This window comes from Anoplophora glabripennis, unplaced genomic scaffold (assembly GCF_000390285.2).
Source record: "Anoplophora glabripennis isolate ALB-LARVAE unplaced genomic scaffold, Agla_2.0 scaffold85, whole genome shotgun sequence".
NCBI classification, from domain to species: Eukaryota; Metazoa; Arthropoda; class Insecta; order Coleoptera; family Cerambycidae; genus Anoplophora; species Anoplophora glabripennis.
Genome location: NW_019416361.1, coordinates 920,134 through 944,485, shown reverse-complemented (window position 1 = coordinate 944,485; position 24,352 = coordinate 920,134). Strand labels below are relative to the sequence as shown.

At 31.5% G+C, this 24,352-nt stretch overlaps 3 protein-coding genes across 4 annotated transcripts in view; 2 read left to right on the top strand and 1 right to left on the bottom strand.

Moving 5' to 3' along the window:
* Nucleotides 1–11,981, top strand: part of LOC108917131 — a 34,862-nt gene extending 22,881 nt beyond the window's left edge. The window contains exon 4 of the mRNA XM_018723590.2: nucleotides 10,749–11,981. Coding sequence (XP_018579106.1) covers nucleotides 10,749–10,941 — 193 coding nt within the window. The 3' untranslated portion in view covers nucleotides 10,942–11,981. The remainder of the gene's footprint in view (nucleotides 1–10,748) is intronic.
* Nucleotides 11,982–18,138: 6,157 nt separating this feature from the next.
* Nucleotides 18,139–19,647, bottom strand: LOC108917129 (target of rapamycin complex subunit lst8). The gene is made up of 5 exons (XM_018723588.1): nucleotides 19,448–19,647; nucleotides 19,030–19,395; nucleotides 18,778–18,977; nucleotides 18,586–18,728; nucleotides 18,139–18,528 (listed from the first exon to the last, which is right to left on the bottom strand). Exons 1-5 carry the CDS (start codon nucleotides 19,568–19,570, stop codon nucleotides 18,416–18,418), a joined length of 945 nt encoding a protein of 314 aa, XP_018579104.1. The 5' UTR covers nucleotides 19,571–19,647; the 3' UTR covers nucleotides 18,139–18,415.
* Nucleotides 19,648–20,546: 899 nt separating this feature from the next.
* LOC108917141 lies at nucleotides 20,547–24,125 on the top strand. 2 transcript variants are annotated; one of them, XM_023454255.1, is made up of 3 exons: nucleotides 20,547–20,579; nucleotides 20,900–21,020; nucleotides 23,896–24,125. In XM_023454255.1, exons 1-3 carry the CDS (start codon nucleotides 20,575–20,577, stop codon nucleotides 24,088–24,090), a joined length of 321 nt encoding a protein of 106 aa, XP_023310023.1. In that variant the 5' UTR covers nucleotides 20,547–20,574; the 3' UTR covers nucleotides 24,091–24,125. The 2 variants fall into 2 exon arrangements, with proteins under 2 accessions (XP_023310023.1, XP_023310022.1); XM_023454254.1 differs by lacking the exons at nucleotides 20,547–20,579; nucleotides 20,900–21,020 and adding exons at nucleotides 21,543–21,575; nucleotides 21,893–22,013.
* The last annotated feature ends 227 nt before the right edge of the window (nucleotides 24,126–24,352 follow it).

Below are 24,352 nucleotides of genomic sequence, written 5' to 3'. Positions count from 1 at the left end.
TGATTTCTTTTTGTGGCCTTACCTTAAAAACACTATTTTTGAACTGCCTATTCCTGATTTAAACCATCTGCAGGCTCGACTTATAGACAAGATTCGTGAAATTAACAATACCCCGAGCATCTTAGAAAATGTCTTTAATTCTTTGAGGAACAGGTGTGAAAAGTGCTTGGAACAAGGAGGGGGACACTTTCAGCAGCTGCTTTAATTTATTGTTATAACAAGGAGGGGGACACTTTCCGCAGCTCCTTTAATTGTTTGTTATTGTTATCACGATTATTCTTTAAAATAAAGTTATATAGTCATTAACGTTATTGAAACTGACAGCTGCTATACAGCTCGTTGAGAAATGAGGTTAAGTTGGTCGCTATAAACTACTCCCTACGTCCAATGTGTCAGAGCCAACTTCGACCACGTTTTTATTTGAACGCTCGTTATAACTTTTTTATTAAAAATTAAAAAATGTATCTATTTTTCTGAAAAGAAAGCTTAAATTTTTTAGAGTAAATTGAAAAAAAATATATATAAAATTAATTCATTTTTCTGCTTGTTATGATTTTTTAAATTTCTGAATTCATCCCTTAACTTCTAGCCACCCTAACTCTGTTAATCTTAATAGTACAAGAAAAAGTCTATGTATCATTTCTATGTAGACTTTTATGCTCTACAACTTTTATAAGAAACTTTTTATAAAGAAATTACTGTCACTTATTGTTATTATATACCTCAAACTAACATTAAAAATTCAGGCAAGTTGACCAAATTGTGATTTAAAGGCTCATTTAATTGGACTAAGAGGTTTCTTTTCTAAAATGACCTAAATGTATAAAAAATAAGTTTTTGCATTACAATATCCAAAAAATAAGTTACCATTTAAAAAGATTGAACACAATTCTTACTAGTAATTAGAAAAAGATAACAGGGTGTTCCGGTGTTCCAATTAAAACTTCCCACCTGGAAAATATCGGAATTAAAAAAAACAAAAAAACCTGAGACGTCGATTTTCTTTTCAAGGGGGTCACGTGATGGCGTAAGTTTTGATGTCTTGCAAACTACCCCTTAGTCAGGGGTGTAAAGTACCCTTAAACTTTAAATTGCTTCTTCAATTCTGCTCACGACGACATTCGACTTTTTAAATTTTGGTTTGGATATAACAATAAAATCATCACTTAAAGAATATGACAAAATATCGATAAATGAAAGAATGTTATTATATTAAATGTTCAAATTACTCTCGAACGAATATTTGGAAGCATTTCGGGCGTTATCTGACGACAAATTAATACAGATTAAAAATAATTGAAATTATCGTAACAAATATGAATCAAATAACGGATGATACCTACAAATATACAAATAATTTCTCTTTTTATACAGGGTCGGAAAGTCCCCATGGTTCATCGGCCGTTACGTGAGAGCGATAAAGAAGGTCATAGAAATCCGTGCGATAGAGAAAGATGGCTATAATGAAGGCGTCTAATAGTCACCGTCCATTTCGCCCTTCCACAAATAAGATCCACTTCTTATTTGTGGAAGGGCGAAACGGTTTCACAAAACGATTTAAAATTTTAACTTTCAACACCCTGTATTTCCGAAACTATCAACTTTCGGATAAGGCATGTTTACGCCAATGGTCACCATTTCACGTGTAGTACCTTCAGCTTTCGATTTTCCCATTGTTAATGAATCACCCTGTATATTTAAAAATATATACAGGGTGTTTCATAACTCTACCGACACAGAGCACGCATGTGTAGAGGATCTTAAAATATGCCGATTTGTTATCACATTTTTTTCTGAGTTGTATCGTTGGCCTCTGAAGATGAGTGTTAAATTTTGAAAAAAAATAATATTTCTTTAATTGGTAAAATCTGAATTTGTTGAAAGAGCCGGACCTACTGCTCTTAAAATGATATGGATTTTTTTATCAGTATGCGAATTATTAAATAGTTTAGTACCAATATTACAGGAAATTTAATTTAAATTTTTTTTCTTCTACAAATTTTTCGAAAAAATAAAGGTTTTTGAGAAATCGGAATTTTGTGAAACAGCGTCATTACTAATTGAATCGGACAAAAAGTAAAGTATGTAATTTTACTAGTAGTAGGCTATGATTTCATGTGTCGTTTTTGACGTTTACAAAACAGTATCAAGAAAAAGCAATTTCATTAAATTAGACTCTTTATTGTGTTTTTAACACATTAAAAAAAGAGGAACCTTACAAACAAAACCTTAACGAATTCAACTTTAAACACATGAACTACCGATATCGTTAAAATAGCACTACAATAACTGTTGAAAATGGGCACCATTTTATCTAATACATAAATTTACCCTCCGCCAAAAATTAATAACGCGCAATAACTGTGGATCATTTTTATGGCATTGCATTTATTGTTTATACGATTCCATAAATCTACTTCAGATACAACCGGTGCAAAATAACCAAATTCTTTTAAGGCCCACACCTCCCCCCCCCCCCCCCCTCCCGGGGAAAAATCACATTGATTCAGATTTGGTGATCTTGGTGGTCAATTTTTTGAACAATTGTTTCCTCGTCATATCAATCTATTCGGGAACTGTGGTTTAAAAAGTCTCGTACATTAGCACTAAAGTGCGGTGGAGCACCATCGTCCATGAAACATTTTTAACGTCTTAATTTGAAAGGTATAAATCCTCGAGCTATGGAGAGTATTTTGTAAAAAATTAAATAATTTTTGCCATTTAGCCGGTTTGGTAAAATAACCAAACCAACCAACCAACCAAATAAGTCCGACAATACCAGCCCACACGTTTTTTATGTTCATCCGAATATTCATGGAAATTACGCAAATTTCTGATTCCTCTTCGAGTGAAACAGGCTTCGACCATAAACAACCTAATACCCTGACGCAAAATGAAATTACAAAAAGTTAGTCTGGTCTAAATCTCGAAGTTACAATTGTTGAATATTTTGGATATGATAAGCATGAAGTAGATTACGTCTTATAATTCAATTAATCGTGGCATGTGGTTTATTAATTTATCTAAATAATAGCCTAGTGCTGATATGAGGGTTATTTTCAATGCTTCTTAAAAATCGTACCTCGTTTCGTGCGTTTATTGCATGATTAACACGTTCTCCTTCGTTACTGATTAGAAATGATCCAGTCTCTCGAGCCCTCCTCTCAACACTAGCCTTTAAGAAATCTCCTTAATTTGAAGTTTCAATTAGATGGTAGCCCTATTCATAACGCTGCTGCGGTGAGAGAATGGTTTAATTAACATTTTGAGAACTGATGGATAGGACGAAATAATCCTTTAATTGAGTGGCCGCCGAGATCTTCGGACTTGACACCATTAATTTTTTTATATTTTTTTCTACACGAACTACGTGCTAGGATAGTGCAAGCCTGCGCATAAATTACCCCAAACCAAATACAAAAAGTAATTACGAACGTAAAAGGATTGAGAAGTGCATAGAAGTAGATGATGGATTGATAGAAGTGACAAGAATATAAATATTTAACTTTTGCTGGTTTCAGTTTCATTATTTTATTTTTAAATTAATTTAAAAACTAAGATTATTAATAATTGTTATAATACCACATTACTAGTTTTATTAATTTCATTTTTTTGTTTCTGTTTGGTCTCATGGACAAATTGATATCAACAATAAATTGACTTGTTAATTTTTGATTTGGCTACAAAATCGTTATTATTTAAAATGTTTTAATAAAACTTGGTATTGGCCCGTTTTGGGGGGTCGTGAATCCAGTGGCGTAAATATATTTTTTCTCAAAAAATCCCTAATATGAAATATGAGAATTTTACTCCTAAAAACGGACGTAGTACCTACGCCTTGGATTTTGAGGGGATCACGCTCATTTTCCTTCACAAAGCACACTTCATCTAACTCTACATCTTAAAAAAATCCAGTTAAAATCTCACAATAAATAAAGATTTTAAAACAAATAGGTCACAGTGTATGTGTTTTTGAATAGTAATATTTAGACATATTTTTATGTAAATTATTATTAATTACTATCGTTTGCTTGATATCGCTAGTATTCAATGCTAGAATAAAATATATATTTTTTAATAATAAGAGTGGCTAGGAACACATGTAATTAATTAACATTAATATGTATGTAATATTAAAGTTGAATATAGTAAAACATAGGTACGTTATAAAAATTTCTTTCCTCGCATTTGATTTCTGACGTCAAAGATGATGTGTACCGCTTTCCGACCTCGATACTTGTCGACTAAAAAATCTAGTTCTGTTTGAAAAACTGATATTTGGAGCCGTATAAAAATAATAAAAAACGGTCACAATTGTCGCCACCATATGTCGCTGACTTGGCATTGCTGCCCGAATATTTCATGTGATATAAATTGGCATATCATTTACAAATTCTGCACGTTGCCCCTCCTGGGAATATGTATGCATTGATAACTTCAATAATAACCAACATGAACAGATTATACAGCTTACAAAAATTGCGAGGAAAAATGCCAATTTATTTTCAGTTTTATTTTGAGAAGTTGCCGCTATATTTTATTTATATCGGTTAGTACTTGCCCAGGACTTGGAATTTAGGTGAAAAACTACAGCAAGTTGTGGATGAAAATTAAGAAAGACGCAAGAGTTGTTCACATCAGGAAATTTTTGTGTCGTATTTTTCATCAGAAAGTTAATACAAGTCGCCGGTCTATTTAATTACTTGAAGGTTGTTAAAAGCATGTTTTTGGCAATTAATATCAGTTAAAACTCGTTTATATACGCCAAGAGTTTTACTTACAATTACATATCTTAAGATATGTGCAGTAAGGCTAAATAATACATTTCTAAAACATGTTTTTTTTTTAACTTTGGATTAAATTGTTGTCTTAACGGGATGCTAACAATTAACTAGGTATAGTTGTTACGATCTCAATTGGAACCGCATAAAAACATTTAACTCATAAATTCTACGGAATCCATAGACGTTCAGAAAAATTTAGCCCTGTCTCGTCTAGATTACTGTATTCCGAGCTATATTACCATACGATTGTCAAGTTTTTTATTTTTAAAATCGCATTGTAATAAAGCATATCGTACAATGTTTAAAGATTTATAATTATAATCAGGATAATCGCTTAATTTATCTCGAATCATGTTTAAAGTAGGAACTTTATTTTCTTTATATATATTACAAATTGTGCGGCGCATTACATCTGGTAAAATAGTCAATTTTCTTTAATTTTGTATTTTTCCGTTTCCACTTTGTACCGTGATCAATACTTCTTTAATTGCCCGATAAATTGGCCTTTTCTGGATATCGTAGTTAATTCGTTAATCCGTTTCCTAACTTTTTTATCACATTATTCACTATTTTCAGTTTTCAAACATTCATATATATTTAATATAACACGTTGACTTTTTACGTGTAAATCTTAAACTCTGTTTGTTTCGATACTTTCGACAAAAACCGGTTCCACTATTGATGTAGTAGTTATAGTAGTTTACCAATACCGGACTCGCCGAATTGCCATTCGAGTATAAATTACGAGACACACCATGGTCAAAGCATAAGAAGAAATTTCAGGAGAAGCGCATACGGTCCTGTGCTTTAAGATTTACAGGTTCCAATTGACATCGTAACAACTTTACTTGGGTGCTTCGTTTTTATAAATAAAACAATTGTTGCGAACCAAAACCTATACAGGGTGTGCCATTTAACACTCCCGCTGCCAATATCTCCGAAATGAACAAATTTATTTTAGTTCCGGAAACTAGGGTTGTTAGGTCCCTCGAATGCAGTTAGAATTGTTAATTCAATTCTTTCTGTATAGATGGCGTGGCGATACTAAAAAAAAATGTTTGATTCCTGGAACGTGGAAATGCTGTCCAACTGAAAGAAATTTTGAGTAAATTTTGTAATATAGTTTTTCCCAATATTTATTTTTAGTAGTATCGCCACGCCATCTATACAGAAAGATTTGAACTAACAATTCTAACTGCAATTTTAAGCTATTCAAGGGACCTAACAACCCCAAGTTTCCGCAACTAAAATAAATTTGATATTGACAGGAGGAGTGTTAATTGACACACCCTGTATATTAATTAACTCAATTGGTATAAATTACTTAAGACATGGCGGAAAATATTATTGGGCGACAAAACATAGACTTAAAACGTATTGAAAAAATTATGAGAATTAAGACAATAACCTTTATTTAAGAAAGTATCACATAGTCAATCATTGACAAATTTGTATGTAAAAAAGCACCAATAAACCTTGAGTACATATTATAGATGGGTGCTTTGATCTGAGGTCAATTTATAACACCTTTTTAATGACTGACTAAATGTTTCTTATTTTTCATGGACATGAACAATAATTATTATTATTGCATCAAAAACTTTCAATGATGGGATTTCGAAAGAAAACTACTGATGCGGTAAAATGTGTTTTTATACAGGTTGTCTTACGGTGACGGCCCATTAGAATATTCCAGTGACTACTTCGATTTGGATTTTGAAAATTTGGGCCCTGTAGTTTTTCGGTAATGCCATTGTTGTAGCACTTCCGGTTATACCTGAAGTCGCCATCTACTTGCTTATTTTAAATGAACACCCTGTATATTTTTGCATGGATTCTACGCGTAATTTTAGGGGAAAGTAATTAAACTGATCCAATTTTTTGCAAGGATGGCTGTGAAATTGCTAGACAATGTGAATTTTCTTTTACGATTTTACGGCCATTGTCCACAAAGTGTTCGTTCTACCGAGCCAAACCGTTAATGCACAATTCTATCTTTTGTTTTGAAGCGTTAGGTGCGCGTGTTCGTCGTGTTTGGTCAGAATATCACGCGGATGGAAGTTGGTGTTTGTTGCGCAATAATGCGCTATCTCATCTTTCGAGATTTGTTCGATTTTTTTATTAAAAATCACTATTTAACTGTCAACCACTCCCCGTATTCGCCTGATTTGGCACCTTACGATTTTTGCCTTTTCGGTAAAATGCATTTGCCGATGAAAGGAAAGCAGAGCCATCCAAAAGGCCTTATACCGACATCGTGAAGGATATTATATAAAATTCAAAAAGTGTCCGAAGCAGTATTAATTGCATATTTCTAACATAAAATTAATAAAATTAAACCTTCGATGTTATGGTCAGTATATTGCATGTTAAAAAGTACACTAAATGGCCAAAATAAATGTAAATATCAGAAAATATCCAAAACTAATATTATATTTGAAAGCAAATCAATTGGATACCGTCCGAAAAAGTCCAGAATTCTAACGAAAGAGGAAATTGAGAGATTTTTACAAGAAGCACCTGATAATAGTTTTCTGCGAGAAAAGGTAATTTAAGGCATACATGGCACTGCTTTGGACGTTCTTCCGCCACTTAATTAGCCGATGCAGGGGCCGATATTACCAGCATTGAACGGCATGGCGGATGGCTTTCTAGTACGGTAGCGGAGACATATATAGAAGATTCTATACAAAACAAAATTTCAATCGCAAATAAATTGTTACCACCTTCAGCAGAGCCTACGGAATTTGCCAATAATACAACTTAAACAATTACAGCAGCAGCCTCATTGAACACCCAGAACTAAAAGCCACAATAACTGATAGCACTGGATCTGGCATAAATTTAACTCACTGCAATTTCGGCATTTTAAAATTAAAATTTTTCTATGCGCATAAAAAAAACGAAGGCTTAAGTTTTGGCTACAATTATGTAGCATATTAATGTTAAAAAAATCGAAAAAGGTCATATTTTTCTTCCTATTTAATTATGTATCTTTTCTAGAGTTGATTTTAGGCGAAAATGGAAGAGGAAAAAAATTTTGTAATTAAATTTTACAAAATATGACTAGTTACAAATCGAATGAATCATGATTATTATTGTAAAAATCGAAAAAATCGCCAAAAATGGGGTTAAAAAACATTACTTTTTACAGATTTTTTTTGTTGTCTTTAAATTGTATATAGGACCTTCATACTTGGCTCAAGAAAACATCATACCAAATTTCATCAAAATCGGTTCTATAGATTTTCCATAATAATTTTGCAATCCAGATTTTGTAAAAAAATTTGCAAATTTTAAAAATTTTGCAGAGCAAAAATCAAGGCCCTTAGATACTTGAAAATTTAATAACATATATTTCAAACGCTTTTTGAAAAATTCGAAGCGTATTTTCAAATGCCTATCGTTAATAATTATTGGTCTTTCAACAGTCCGATAATTATTTATCTTTAAACTTACAAAAATTCGACCAATGTTTAAACAAGCGCCAGAGCTCTCCTAATTGACGGATTCGAATTGTTCAAAAAGCGTTTGAAAGCTTGAGAGCCCTTCTATATGTGATTAAATTTTCAATTATCTAAGGGCCTTGATTTTTGCTGTGCAAAATTTTGAAAATTGCAAATTTTTTTACAAAATCTGGATTGCAAAATTATTATGCAAAATCTATCGAACCGATTTTGATGAAATTTGGTGTGATGATTCTACATAACATGAAGTTTTCTTGAGCCAAGTATGAAGGTCCTATACCCAATTTAAAGACCCCAAAAAATCCCTAAAAAGTAATGTTTTTTAACCCCTTTTTTGGCGATTTTTCGATTTTTACAATAATAATCATGATTCATTCGATTTGTAACTAGTCATATTTTGTAAAAAATTTAATTACAAACATTTTTTCCTCTTCCATTTTGGCCTAAAATCAACTCTTGAAAAGATACATAATCAAATAGGAAGAAATATATGACATTTTTCTAATTTTTTTAACATATTGTGCCGCCAAAAGTTAAGCCCGCTTTTTTTTATGCGCATAGAAAAATTTTCATTTCTAGTGATATTTGAAAGCCAAAAAGCCAAAAATCTCCGTGGATATACGATTCACCCAAACCAAAATAGATACCGCCTATTTTTTTTTATAGTCTTTGGCGTTCTAGAACATACAAGTATTTTGTAGCTAGGTGACAAAAAAGACTATGTCAACTGAAAATTTAACGAAAATGTCGACTTTTGATGACAGTTTTCGACAAAACTTTTTGTTCTTATTTTAAGAAGTCCTGTTTACTTTGAAACGCACCTTGTATAAAGAAACTGGACTTTATCTTAAATGTTTTCAAAGAATGTTGCGCGAAATAATCTATTTCATTATTTTTAACTGCAGTCATGTAATTTATAACAGTGAAATATTATTACACATTATTTCAAAAGATAAATCAAACCTTTTCTATCTCAAACCTAAATTACCAACTATAGTAAATAAAATGACTAGAGTTAAATATTTTTTGAGGTGTAACTTTCACTTAGTTCGTTGTGTTTTTAAATATAAACTATTTATGGTTTACCGTTCGCGATCAGTTGGTTTATTCCGTAAACGAATACTTTAATTTGGCATTTAGTACAGTTATTGAAGCTGAAAATCAGCTGTAACCTCCGAATTCTTTGAAACTGCATGGATTTGCATGAAAATTTAGAATAAGGCTCATCTTAGGCTCAAGTTCAAAGGTGACATAAGACCGATTGACGGTTTTTGTTTTTTTTGGGGGTTAAAAACTACCCCTAAGTGAAACAAATTGAAAAAATTAAATTTTAAGCATTTTTTGATAAAAATCTTGTTCAAGCATAAAGATTAAATAATGTTCAATGTTCTCGAACATGTTTTATGGTATATTTGATCTTTTCGATAGCTAATAAAAGAATTTTTCCCTTCCAACCCCTAAAAACCACCCCTGTATTGACAAAAATGATAAAAAATTACTTTTTAAAAGCTTGTAATGCTTTCACGGTGCAATTATTTAAAATAAAAATTCCCTCATTGCTTATGAAAGAATTTGTTTCTCATAACACTTTTCAACCCTTATGTATCACCCCTGTGCTATAGGAATAAAAAACGCAAAATATTTATTGAAAAAAAAGCTACATTTTTGTTGAAAAATACGTTTTCAACTTTTACCGTATATTATTCAAAAAGTACGCATTCTAAACTGGTCTAACTTTAGGATCGTATGAAAAACTAATTGTAAAGGGTCTACGATTAATTTTAATTCTGATGGAAAAGGTACAGTGTTTACTGCTCATTTTTCTTTAAAAAAATATGAGCAACCCAACTGTTTTTGATGATAACTCCTTCAATTTTGCTCTAATTAACTTTTATAAGTGCTCATTTTTAAGGTCTTTTTGAGTACCTACTACAAAAAATTTCTGGAGCATTATACACGTAAAATTAATCCTTTTTCCGTTATTTGACTGAAGACATCGATTCGAGTATTCCCCCCAAAACAAGTCCCCTTCTACTAACCATATTTCGCTTTGTATAGGACGTACATTTTTTAAAAAACGATTTTCTTTGTTTATTTATAAGCTACATTTTTGTTCATTACACTTTTTTAAATAAAATGCGTAGTTTTTTAATTATTCGCGAAAACTACTTTGAAAAAGTGTTTTTTTCACTCAAAATTCCAAGTTTTCAATCTTGCATAACTAAAAAACTATTGATTTCTCGAAAAAATTCTTCAAATGTTTTTTGCTCACAATTTGATTCTCTATCGATTTCCAGTAAAAAATCCACCCCCGAGAAGGGGTGTCAATCCCCAACAGGGTGGAAGCGTCAATTGGCGCTATGTCACTAATGTTCATTGACCTTTTCTCTAACTATCTGCCAAATTTCAAGTCGATCGGTTCAGTTTCAAAGAATTCGGAGGTGAAAACCTTCAATGACTGTACTAATTCATTGATACATTTTTTTTTCTTTTTCAGGGACATGTCTGTGGCCGAAAAATGCTTGGATGCCGTCGTAAATGAAAACTGCGCTTCCTCCCCAGCTTACAAAGACTTGGTGAAGACATTCTTCCGTTATATAAGCAAACCATGTTCAGGCTGTGTCAATCAAATCAGTATTTTATTACTGGCATTGTCTGTGTTTCTACCTTACTTATTTAGCGAGAAGTAAACCATCCTCATGTGTGAAGCGAGATATTTTGGATGCAAATTTTATTTTTTTTATAGTCCAGTTCGTCTAAAAGTTGCTTCTACGATTAAATACATCATAATTTGGACTTAAAAAAAAATGACTGGGATTAGCTTGGTAATAAAATTAAAGTTTGGTGTAGGTAGGTACCCTTTCCCATAATGTTTACAGAAAAAGGAGAAAACTTCATTACACATTATGTGTATATAATAGTATGAACACTGAAAGTATTCATACTATTAAATAAACCACTATTTAAGAATAAAACATTGTAAATTATAAAAAGAACACTTATTAACATGTCGTTATTGGCAGGTGTAGAATATAACTTTGTATCTTATCTACTTTTACCTCAAATTTGTTTTCGAAGATGAAGAGTTAAGAATGAAGTACAAAAAATACATTGTTTATTACAAATTTGATGCAATTTTTAAAGAAAATTTTTAAATTTTAAATATAACCTTTGATGTTTCGTGTACTTGAAAAAAAATGATAACCGTCTTGGTATTCCTCAGGTAAAGAAAAATGTGTTCCAATATGCAGTTCCTGAATTAAGCATAGGATTAAATACTCCAAAAACCTGATTAAATGTTTCTCTTTATGATTTCTATACTCGGTACAATGCAATTTTATTTTAGATAAAGCTAAATAAAACATACATTTTTGCTTGTTCATTCTTGCCAGTTGCTTTTTAAAATCATGTTCTTTCGTCGAATTTTGCTGCGTTTAATTTAAGGAAGATACTTTTAATTTAATATTTAATTAATGATTTTTGCCTCTGTTTTTTAGGGGTAGATATTATAACACCTTAATAACACGTATAACACCTATTAATTTTGCGTCCTACATTTTCTAAATGTAGTGCCTTTCTGTGATCGGTGATACAAAATTAGCTTAGTATACGTTTGGTTAAATCCCTTGTCGTTGATTAATGTTTTGTGTAATTAATTTTTAATTCCATGAATGTTTAAACCTTAACCTGTTCGGTGTAGATATGTAATATAATAATTTTATGCAAAAAACAAAGCATATACTTTACATCGTTCTTACCAAATTTAAATTTCATAAGTCGTCCTAAAAGATTGTAACTTTTTATTCTCCATATATAGGGTGCTTTTGAAATAAGTGCGTTCATTGAAAAGGGCGATTGAGAAAAATAAGCTACTTTTTTAAGCAACTTTTTAATTTAAAACATTACGTTTTAAATTAAAAAAACAAAATTACGAATTACTTACCAATGAGCAATATGCTCTACAAAAATTGTTCAAAGTTGTTCCCATGTGCTAAAAAACATGCTTCCAAACGACGGTCAAAATTCTCCTACCAAAAACACCACACATTCACTGAAAACCATTGCTGGAACCAAGATCTCTGTACATAGTGAGGATTTGCATCACACCAATAGTGAATACAGTGAAAATTTAGTATTCCGTCTCTAGCAAAACATTCATCCGTATGAATCACCTTGCTTATAAAATCCGGATCTTGTGGTATTTGATGTCGAAACCACTGGCAAAATTCCACACGGGGCTGAAAATCATTATTATTTAATGCCTGAATTCTTTGTACGTGATAAGGGTGTAATAATGGTTCCTGTAGTACACGCCACACAATACGGTTAGTTTTTATATGCCGGTTAAGAAATACTGCAACATACAACACACGTGCACAAGATGCATAGGGTCGGCTTAATTTATAGTTAATTTTCTCGAAAACAGAACCATTAGTTGCTTAACGAAAGTTGCTCATTTTAGTGATCTCTATCACTCTATTCAAGGAACGTACTTATTTCAGAAACACATTGTATATTATTATGATTCTGAAAATCGTTAATATTAAATAATGGGAAAACTGTTACACTGATATCGCTTGTTAAAGTAATGCTTATAAATATTTGTAATTATAATGGGACGTTCGCATAAAAAATGTCTAGTTATATTGATTTAAAAAATTTCTGCTTGAATCGTACACTATTGCTGTTAACCTTATGAAGCATATATTATTATTAAACGCTTGTTTCTGTTAGTAAATAAGAGGAGTATAGTATGATTCGAGTTGCACTTCCTATTAACAGATGGCGGCACAATTAAAGCATAATCACAATGCCAAATTCATTTGACTATTATAATATGTCTAGCTAAATAATGGGTATATTCAGGCGGTCCCAGTGGCTGATACTGCTTAGTAAGAAACTTACCTGAATTGTAGCACTGCTTAAAAGCTGTTCGACAGTGGCTGAGTGTTTTGCCCAGCGTAGAAAGTTGTTGCTTTTAAAAAAGCGGATCGCGATTTTTGACATGAATGACGTTTAAAAATTGGGTTATGTTTATTTGTTTGTGCTTTGTGTGTTGTTTCGTTTCAGGTTCGCGGTAAATAATAGTGGTTTGTGGCCGTTTATTACGATTTAATTATTTTTTGATCACGAAAGTCATTCAGAAAATTCTACTTGAGTCCAAAACACAAAAGAACAACTAGGTTATGTTTTCAATTGTTTTGACTTGTCAGTTAGCCACGCATTCAGCCGAAATAAAGGCGCTGATTAAAGTTTCATTCACAACCAGCCAATTACAATCACAATTAGTACTTAGAATTAATATTAGACGTAGGGCGAAAATTAACGTGTTTTGATCATTCAGAACGTCGAATTCTAGCGAAAATTAATTTACAGTGAAGGTCAAGTATTTCTCAATACCTAAGTGATTAGTGAACACAATACTTTTCGTCTCGGAAACATAGTTTATTGCACAATAATTTAAACAAACAAATTTAATATAAACAAACATTCACCATATTTAAGGTTAGGTGATTTGTCATTTACTCATTTGTTGTGCAAATATGACAACAAGCGCGCACGCGCAAATATTTTTCAATTACAATTAGTGGCAAAAGCTTGGACTTTGCAAAGTACAATTGCAATTTTAAGTGTAAGTATAAGTGAAAACATTAATTTAAAGGTTGTGAACGATCATGTGTTAAGTCACATGCGAAACTTTTACCACCAATTGTACTAATTGTAATTGTAATTGTCTGGTTGTGAATGAAGCTTAACTGCGGCCAGTGGGGCCACAACAGGTTGATGTGCTGAACTTGGCCTGGAACCGCCTGAATGTACCTAATGACAGTAATGACTCATACAAAAATTTAAAAAATGCAGGTCCAGTTTTTATGCTCCAGGTTTTTATTTTATGGTAATATCTAAAGATGTTGTATCTTTAATCATGAAAACATTCGATTCTGTTTTATTTCTTTCTGTGTGCCAAAATTTCAGATTATGTAACTTCGCTCAGGGAACCTTGAGATTAAAATATTAAAGTATTTTTTGAGAGTGCAAAATTTTAGTCAAATGTACAGTAAGTATCTAACAAAACCAATGATTTGTTAGATACTGCTGATGTATGTTTTTTTATCATACTACATGTAGTTTTAAATATCTCGAATTCATTTTCATGTATTGCTTTAAATATTTACAAACTTTTTGTGTATTCTAGACCTAGTGAAATGTCTTATCTTGCTCATCCTCAGGACAGTTATATTTATATATGTTTCACTATAAATGATAAAAAAAATATCCAAAATTTCATGCATTACTTCAAAACATACTGCTATAATTATTGCTGATGTGCTAAATTTTTCAATAGTTTCATAAGCTTAATTAAAGAAGAATTTGAATTTATTTTTTATATTACTGGCTGTTATATATTTGTATTTTATATGTATATTATTCATGTTGTTACCTACTTATAATGTTTATATATATTATATTGTTATACATACAAATTGCTTTACAATAAATATGTAGCACATGCAGGTGCTGTTATTTTATTTCCTCCCCCACGTCCAGTTTTTATCCTTAGAATTTTTATTACTTTTTATCTTCAGTAGTTTCTCCTTGAATTCGTCAAATTTAATGCTCTTCGAATGGTAATAATTGCGGAAATTCAAAACTGATAGCCACAATCTATAAAACGGATGAAATTTTTTTTTTTTCTGAATTATGTGTTATTAAAAATAGTCATCATTTCCAATAATTTTCATGTAATAGCATCCGGTTATTAAAAAGTTTGTGAACACAATTTTTATTTAAAAAAATTTGAGCATAATTTTTAAATATATGGGAAAAAATTACTGTGCAAGATAAAATTTTTGGTTCCTAATTTTTCAATCTCAGAATTTGTTCCCTTCCAACATTAGCGTACAAAGCCCTTATAATCTTAAATGTTGAACCAATACAAACATTTTCTTATTCGGTACCTACTTATATGTCAATGTAATCTATCTGATATCTTCTCTGCTCCTGACAAAAAGTAGAGTCTAACAATATAAACCTTTTCTTGATTCGTATACATGCTTTTTCAAAATAAACAAAAAATACACTGTACCGTCACTGAACGCTGAAATAAATAACCTTATGATATACACTTACACCACACAAAGGCACTTTATGAACACTCTCTTGTAAACCGATAAAATTGAGGCTTAAACTGAAAATGTAACCAAATGAAACAGTGAAGTACTTGGCCATTCCGGTTTTATACCAGGTGTGAAGACAGTGGGCATATCCGTTTTCTAAGGCATGCCAGAACAGAACAGTGGTTTTTAATGTTCATCAACATTAATATAAAAAAAAATATGGTGCGTTTAAAGTAACACGTCGTAATATTAAATCAATCTGTTTTCACTAATTATTTTTCATTAGTTTCACTGTTAAAAAAATATATATTTACAATTAGTTACATATTCCTGTACCAACATTAATTAATATTTCATTAATCATGTAAACATTTTTTTTAGTAGTATGATTTTTTTTAATGTTCTTCGACATTGTGATATCAAAAAAAAGATGTTGAAAATAACACATCGTTAAGTTATACAAAGGCAATCTGTTTTACTTCTAATAATGTAAGTTGATTTAAGAACGGGCAACGATGATAGTGCGCAATTCCGGTTGCCCTTGGTTTACTTCTTCCAGTGGTAGCGTACACAAGAATTAAAGTGCATTTTAAAAAACTAATTACAACTAAAGTATTTATTTGATTAAAAAAAAAGAATTTCAGATTCATATTCAGGGGAACACGTATTTTTTCCCCTAAAAAACTGGTCCCCATCTAAGTTACACCCTGTATACGCAATTAATTTATTTCCTTCCAAAATTCTACTTAGTATGATATTAAATGCAAATCTTGAATTAATTTTTTATAAATCAATTTTTTTTTTATTAAATCAGTATAGAAATAAAATTTAACTTATACCCGAAATTTATGCAACAAAATTTGGTCACAGATTCTCAAGACAAATTTAGGGGACTCGTATTTTTTATTTTTGCCAAGTGGCCCCCTCTTTCAAAGTTACAGCCCCCTGAAGTCCGCCCCTAAGAATAATCTTTTTTTATATCTCAGAACCCTGTTGTACGAAAATCACTAAATTTGGTACACAGGTATTTTATGACATGTGGAATCTGATGGTGCTACGTATTTTGGCGGGGAACCCCCTTAAGACAATTTTTCGTGGGCCCCCTTGTCTGGAGCCAAAAAAATTTGGTCGCATATTTAAATTTCTTGAAAATTATCAGTCCACTAGAAAGCCATTAAATTTAGAAACTTTTTGTCTCTCTATACTTTTTTCGTAAAACGCGATGTTTTTGAGAAAAATGTCAAAATGTGATCGAATGTATATCGTGATTCGCCATTTTCCTCAAAAACATTGCATTTTACGAAACAAATATCAAGTGACAAAAAAGTTTCTAAATTCCATGGCTTTCTAGCTAATAATTAAAAAAAAAAATCAAATTTGCGACCAAATTTTTCTGGTTCCAAAGACAAGGGAGCCCACGAAAAAGTGTCTTAAGGGCGTTTCTCGCCAAAAAGCGTAGCACTGTGAGATTCTACGTGTCATAAAACTCGTGTGTACCAAATTTAGTAATTCACGTCAACATGGTTTTGAGATATAAAAATGGGGCAGATTTCAAGAGGGGTCCGGTCTCCGACAGAGGGGGCCAGTTGGCAAAAAGAAAAATACGGGTCCCCTAAATTTGTCCTAACAATCTATGACCAAATTTTGTTGCATGAATTTCGGGACACCCTGTATTGCAATTTTCAGAAGGTCCATAAGAATCTTTTGCAGTTATAAATATTGCATCCTCATAAGTAAAAGACACTTTTTTATTATAATCAAGTTTGGTAGTGGAAAAAAATGGTTTACCAAAGTTTTCACCCAGGTACCTTTTTGTGATATTTCTAACTTTTATATAACTTTTAGTTATTGAGAAAATATACAGGGTGTTACTTTGAGCAGGGGTCATATTTATACATAGGCTTCCTTTGATCTTTAGAAACAAGTACCAATAGTTTATTTTGTCAAGTTCCATCGTAAAAACAAAATTTTTTTTAACCTTTTTTAATAATTTTCGTACCGCGCTGCTGGACAAGCTAGTGTAACCTCAAATAACTCCGCCTCACACCACTCGCCGCGAGAACGAGTGGGTATTCACCACACAAACAGTCTGTTTACTCACATGAATTTTATAACATTTTTCTTAATTTGTTCCAGTCCAATATTATTTGTATTGACATTCAAAGCTCGCATAATCTCTTAAATGTGTAATCTGCCCCTTTTAGCTATGTGGACCTCAGGATACTTACTTTGTTTGGAATTTAATAACAAACTGTTTTCTGTTTGAATCTAACTTCGACTTCACAGTTAGATGTACCGTCTTCAAATATGGAACAACTGATCCCCCTTTATTTCGTCTCCGGTAACCTGCACTATCTCTCTCCGCACGCACTGTGCGTTGCCAACAATTCATGTAAATATTTGTAATACCTGAATATTACAGTGGCGACGATACACACGAATTAAAGTGCGTTTTAAAAACTAATTATTTAATTAAGAAAAAAGAATTTCAGAATGATTACAATAAAAAATACATATAAATACAATGAATTCATACATACAAGAGTTTTACTGTGTCAACGTAAAAATGATCGGCATCAAATTGAAGAATTGTACCACACATTTACAGTGAGAAATTTATCGAGGACGATTTTTCCATGTTTAAATTGTAAAGGGCGAAATTTTAATGATGGATTGTGATTGAAGTTTGAAAAAAAAATTGTTTTCAATTACAAAAAAAACAAAATAATTCATTTCAACTTGACATGCACTTTAAATTTTCTTCTCTAAGGTACATATTTTAAATTTAACTCGCTATTATGACTAAATCCTAAAAAAAATGTTAAATGATTTTTAAAAATATCAAAACATCAAATTATAATCTAAATGATTTCCCGCCACTGTTTTTTGTTACAACAAACAACATATTTCTATTTTTTTTTAACAACCTGTATCTAAAACCATTTTTGGACACGTATTTATAGAAGTTTTCTTTATAAATTTATTACATAAAATCTATCATTAAAGTTTGACAAAGCGTTTTAGTTACACCTGATACGTGTACGAACTATGAAGCATCTCTAAAAGCTAATGCCGTTACTGCTTTTTGGTGGCCAGAGTATTCCCGTTCCATGCTTCCCGATTTAACGTTCCACAATTTAGCAAACCCGTCGGATGATGCTGTAATAAATTAAGTTGACACAAATTTCGATTTGTTCGTATAAATCGTCAACTTGCCTGTAAAGACGTACTGTCCGTCGGCGCTGAACACAGCGTCCCACACCCACCTCTGATTCTCTTGTTTAAGTTCTTGTAGTATGGAAAAATCAGACGTATTCCATATTTTTGCGGTCTGATCTGCTGATGTGGTAATAAGTAAGCTAAAACAATCCGTTTATTTGCGAAGTTATTTATATGACATTAACTTACTCTGAATCGGGACTGAATTTACATTTTAGCGCGTGCCGTTTGTGCGCCTCGAATTTATGTTTTGGCACCATTATTGTAGACGATTCATTGTCGTAAGTTAGACTCCAAATGTAGCAACGGCCTTTATTGTTGACTGAGGCCATTAGTTGGCTGTCTGGGGATATCGCTATGTCTAAAATCATAGCGTCGTTTTCAGGAATCTGTAATTTAGATATCTGTAAGAGAGAATCTAAGTTAAGGGAATTACTATACCAGTTGTTCATTATTATCAGTTCTAAGGTCCCAGCGGTATATAATGCCATTCTGATCCCCTACAAACAGGTCTGTTTGATTTGGATGCAGACAAACACAATTGATAGGTGCTTGCACTTCAAATATTTTTGGGCACTGATTACTTCTTGACCTGAGATCCCAAATTCTTGCCCTACTGTCTTCGCCTCCAGAGTACATCCACTTCCCATTTTCTTCAAATCCCACAGAAGTTACGTTTTTTGACGTTCCTTCATAGTTAACAATGGCATTTGGATTGTTTGACGTTAAATCGTACATATAAATATGTTGATAACTTGCTGCTGCCAGCAGCTGTTTATCTGGGGTGATTTCTAGAGCGTTTACTTGCTGAAATTAATTCATTCAAGACTTATCCTAAAAAATAGTTTGCAAAACTTACCGACTCAGTATGTTGCATAGTTCTATTGCAAAGACCTGTATGAGTTTGCCATAATTTGATAGTGTGGTCATATCCACCTGTTGCTAGAATAATCTGCTCGTTTTCTAAATTGTCTACAGTCATTTTGTCACAAAAATAGTTTTATTCTTTATACATATTTTATTTTTCAACATGAACTATTTAGGTTATGTTTATGTACTTCTTCTTCTTCTTCTTTACCTGATGCCTATGATAAATTATGAACATAGAAAATATAGTACTATATTTTCTATGATTATGAATTAGGCGACTCTTATTACAAACAAATTGTATAATTGGTTGCTGGTTGCAGTTATGTAACAATCTAGGTAAATAAATAAATAAAATGCTAACAAACAGTGAACTATAATTTGAAGCATCAAAATAAGTATATTTTATGAATTGTTCGAAAGATGGTAGTCATGAAATTTAGAAGGTATAACAGGATTCTACAGGGACATTTATCGTAAGTTAGAAGATAATGCGGAAGATGGCAGAAGCTTCAAAAATATTTAAACAACATCTTAAAATTAAGTTTTATATTACATATATGGGAATTAGGTTGAATTACATTGCTTACTTTGGCTAGAAGAACCTGAAACTAGAAAAATTATCTGATACATTTTATGAACACCTATATAAATTTACAAAATATTCAGTACAGCGTGGCTATGGTCCTTTGAAAATTAAATATTGAATTTGATGTTACTAAAAAAACCAAACTTGAAATAAAAAATAATTTTGATTTATAAACGTTTGTCACAGAAATACTTCAGTTCAAACAAATAACTTCCGGAAAATGTAGGGCAAAGCATATCTTGTTAGTGACGTTCAAGTGAAACTGATGAACAGAAATATAAAAACTGATATTCATTATTAGATGCAAGGAAAATACTACGATGTAAAACGGATTGGTTGTGACGCAAAGGGTAATTTACCTGTCAATAAAAGAATCTAGACAAAAATATATCTCTGTTAGATGTCTGAAACACTCATTATTTGATGAGGAGGCGTATCCCTTTTATAAGCAGACTATTTAAGAAATCGTGCTCGTCCTATTTCCTTAGTGAAACGAGTAATTTAACATTACTAGGGTAAATTACATTGGTATGAGGTGAGTGGCGGGAACGTATTTTTAAAACAAAATACAAGTGGGTTATTTGTATGTAAAAAATCTGTTAGACGTACCAATCTGCCTGATAAAAAAAACTACAAACAGCGTGTTTAAATAAATTGTTCTTTTTTTAATTTTTTCTTATCAAGTAAAATAATTGCAGTGGAAGATTTTGCTATACTTTCGAAATATGGAAAGTATAGGTAGTAAAAATTCATTCAGTACACGTTAAAATTAGTAGACTTTATTTTTTTGTTCTCTTAGAATCAATTTTGTGGATACGTCTTTGGCTTTGTTCTAAAAAAAAAACTTTTTTCTAGGTGCACAATGGATCAGAATAAACCAAAACGGGGTATTGTAGTTCCTCTTCTACTTTGTTGTGCTGCTTTAAACGTTGCCCAGGGACTCCCTCCACAGGGCAATGATTTTCGATACATTGATGTGAGTTATTTATTTATATATTTATTGATATGATATACTGGGTGTAACGCTACAATATGCTAAAATGGAATATTTTCGTCGTCTATATTTAAGAATATTTCCTTCTATAAGCATTTGCTCTTAAAGCTTTTGTTTTTAATATACAAGGTGTTGAAGATTAACAATATTATGTAATATCTCTAAATATCTTCTGAGCAAATGAAGATATTAAAACGAAATGCTCACGTTTTATTAAAATGTCATTCAACGTAAAAAAATTATGTCTCAACTCTAACCAGTGGCGTAGATATGTTAGCATACTTGTTATATTTTCCTCAAAAATTATATGCTGCTACTTTATTTGAAGCNCGGATTGGTTGTGACGCAAAGGGTAATTTACCTGTCAATAAAAGAATCTAGACAAAAATATATCTCTGTTAGATGTCTGAAACACTCATTATTTGATGAGGAGGCGTATCCCTTTTATAAGCAGACTATTTAAGAAATCGTGCTCGTCCTATTTCCTTAGTGAAACGAGTAATTTAACATTACTAGGGTAAATTACATTGGTATGAGGTGAGTGGCGGGAACGTATTTTTAAAACAAAATACAAGTGGGTTATTTGTATGTAAAAAATCTGTTAGACGTACCAATCTGCCTGATAAAAAACTACAAACAGCGTGTTTAAATAAATTGTTCTTTTTTTAATTTTTTCTTATCAAGTAAAATAATTGCAGTGGAAGATTTTGCTATACTTTCGAAATATGGAAAGTATAGGTAGTAAAAATTCATTCAGTACGCGTTAAAATTAGTAGACTTTATTTTTTTGTTCTCTTAGAATCAATTTTGTGGATACGTCTTTGGCTTTGTTCTAGAAAAAACTTTTTTTCTAGGTGCACAATGGATCAGAATAAACCAAAACGGGGTATTGTAGTTCCTCTTCTACTTTGTTGTGCTGCTTTAAACGTTGCCCAGGGACTCCCTCCACAGGGCAATGATTTTCGATACATTGATGTGAGTTATTTATTTATATATTTATTGATTTGCTCTTAAAGCTTTTGTTTTTTTTTGTTTGTTTTTGTATGCAAGGTGTTGAAGATTAACAATATTATGCAATATCTCTAAATATCTTCTGAGCAAATGAAGATATTAAAACAAAATGCTCACAACGTTTTAATTAAAAATTATGTCTCAACTCTAACCAGTGGCGTAGATATGTTAGCATACTTGTTATATTTTCCTCAAAAATTATATGCTGCTACTTTATTTGAAGCATTTATTTTATTATATAGAAAAACTAACTCTTGGTTGTTTGCATGGCTTTTACTGTTTAAATATATTTTAAATTATACAGGGTACCTATTGCACGTGTCAAATATGCAGAACATTTGCTTATTTGCTGTGTATCTGAGATACAGTGTGTAAAAGTTTATAAAATGGTATCAGCAGATTCATCAGAATATATAGGAATATTATTAAAAGAGTAAGAAAATATATGAGAAGATGTACTGATAATATTTATATTGGGACAGAAACGCCGTTTTGAACACATTTTGTAAAAATAATTTAAATAAATTCTGCATTTATCTAAGCGTACCAATTTTGCAAATTAGTAGCAAAAAAACAGTAGATCATTTTCGTTGAAAATAGAATGATAAAAAAAATATATTTGTAATCAGGATACCTCGTATCTATGCCATTCAGATATTTAGACAATATAACATATTTTTTTTAATTTATTTGAATTATCTTAATATCGTTATAATAGAGTGAAAATCGGAGAGCTATTTAAATTTAACTATAATTTTTTAAACTGAAGGTTTGTTTTAAGAAATGCTTTATCTGAATATTTTTATCAGTAATAATAACATTTTCACTAAATACTTAATAATTGAAAATGCTTAATTAATTTTCCTCTTAAATAAATGTTTCATTTTTTTTCTCTTTGTAATAGTAATATTAATAATAATAAGTTTACTTTATTACTAATTTGAATAATACCGATACACACATATTCAAATAATCCATGTGCTTCGTAAATAAGTAAATCTTCAGTTGGTTTAAAAAAATTAAGATTTAATTTTCTGCAACACCCTGTATTCTATCACAACAAACATTGGTATAGTACGATTTTAGATATTCCTGAATAAGAATCCGGTGCAGTTTTTGTCAAAAATATCGCTAATATTAGTTCTCGTTTTTTCTTTCTATAAAACGCGTCATAGTTGGGCATGACGTAGACCACGAAAATGCCGAAATTATACATTCTACTCCGTTTTCTGAGATCAATCAAACAAATAAAAGTTGAAACAAGTCGGTCAATAAATACCAATTTTACATGGGTGGCTACTGCTTAAGTGGGACACACTGTATCGTCTTATATCGTTTGGACAGTTTGCATAATATTTTGGTTTATTTACTGACGCTCCCTAATGGAGAAAGTCGAGATTGTCATGGAACCAGTAATCAAAGGACGATAATTTATATGATCTAGAGGAGAAAATGTTGAACGAAGCGTCATTACAAAAAAAATCTATGTCTAGACTCTAGACATAGAACAAGATAAAGGTATTATCAATATCAATAAATAGATAAATCAGTATCTTGCAAACGATCAAAGCAAATATATGAAAAGTATATTATGTAGATATCATTGTAAACAGAAAAGAAAAGAGAGAAATCCAAAATCCATAAATATACCTACATATTAAAAAAAAACAAAAAATTGGTTCATATATTCGAAATGCAAATCCACTTGACAAGTGACTTGTTTTGAGATCACAATAACTTTCCTAAAACATTGTTCTTTACCAATTTTTCAAAATAGAAAGGTAAAAACGACCAAGAGGTAGAATGTTATGCGAATATTGCCATATATTAAAAATATTTCTTCTAGTATTCCAGCCCTGGAGCTCACCAACTGGCCAGCTGGCTGGTCTCCCAGCTGCGCCCCAAGGAGATCATCGCTCCCATGGAGGTGCCCGTAATCCCCTACCGCTTACCTTTACAGGGTAAGAGAAACTCGGAAGTCACCAACGCCATCATAGGTTCCGAGGAGACTCAGAAGATGTACCGAGACGGTAGAAAATAAACGCTGACGCTTCTGCTTGTGTAATCATGCCACTGCACACGATTGAGAATAACGAACACACTTTTATAAAACCCCGCCTATAAATAAATGGTTCAATATGAGTAGTCTTGTTTTATTTATTTATTTTTTTAATTTTTCAAATAACTAGTTTATCAATCAAAAATGGATATAATAATTTACAACTTTCCATAGCCAACATTTCCCCAAATTTGTCTTATATGTATAGGGTGATTCACTATATTTTGATCCCCCTTTAACTTTT

Coding starts and splice junctions, on each gene's coding strand:
- LOC108917129 (XM_018723588.1), bottom strand. CDS start 19,570: ATGACTGTAGACAATTTAGAAAACGAGCAGATTATTCTAGCAACAGGT. Junction 19,396..19,447: donor CTATGCAACATACTGAGTCG/GTAAGTTTTGCA, acceptor AATTAATTTCAG/CAAGTAAACGCTCTAGAAAT. Junction 18,529..18,585: donor CGGACAGTACGTCTTTACAG/GCAAGTTGACGA, acceptor AATTTATTACAG/CATCATCCGACGGGTTTGCT.
- LOC108917141 (XM_023454255.1), top strand. Junction 21,021..23,895: donor ATGATTTTCGATACATTGAT/GTGAGTTATTTA, acceptor TATTTCTTCTAG/TATTCCAGCCCTGGAGCTCA.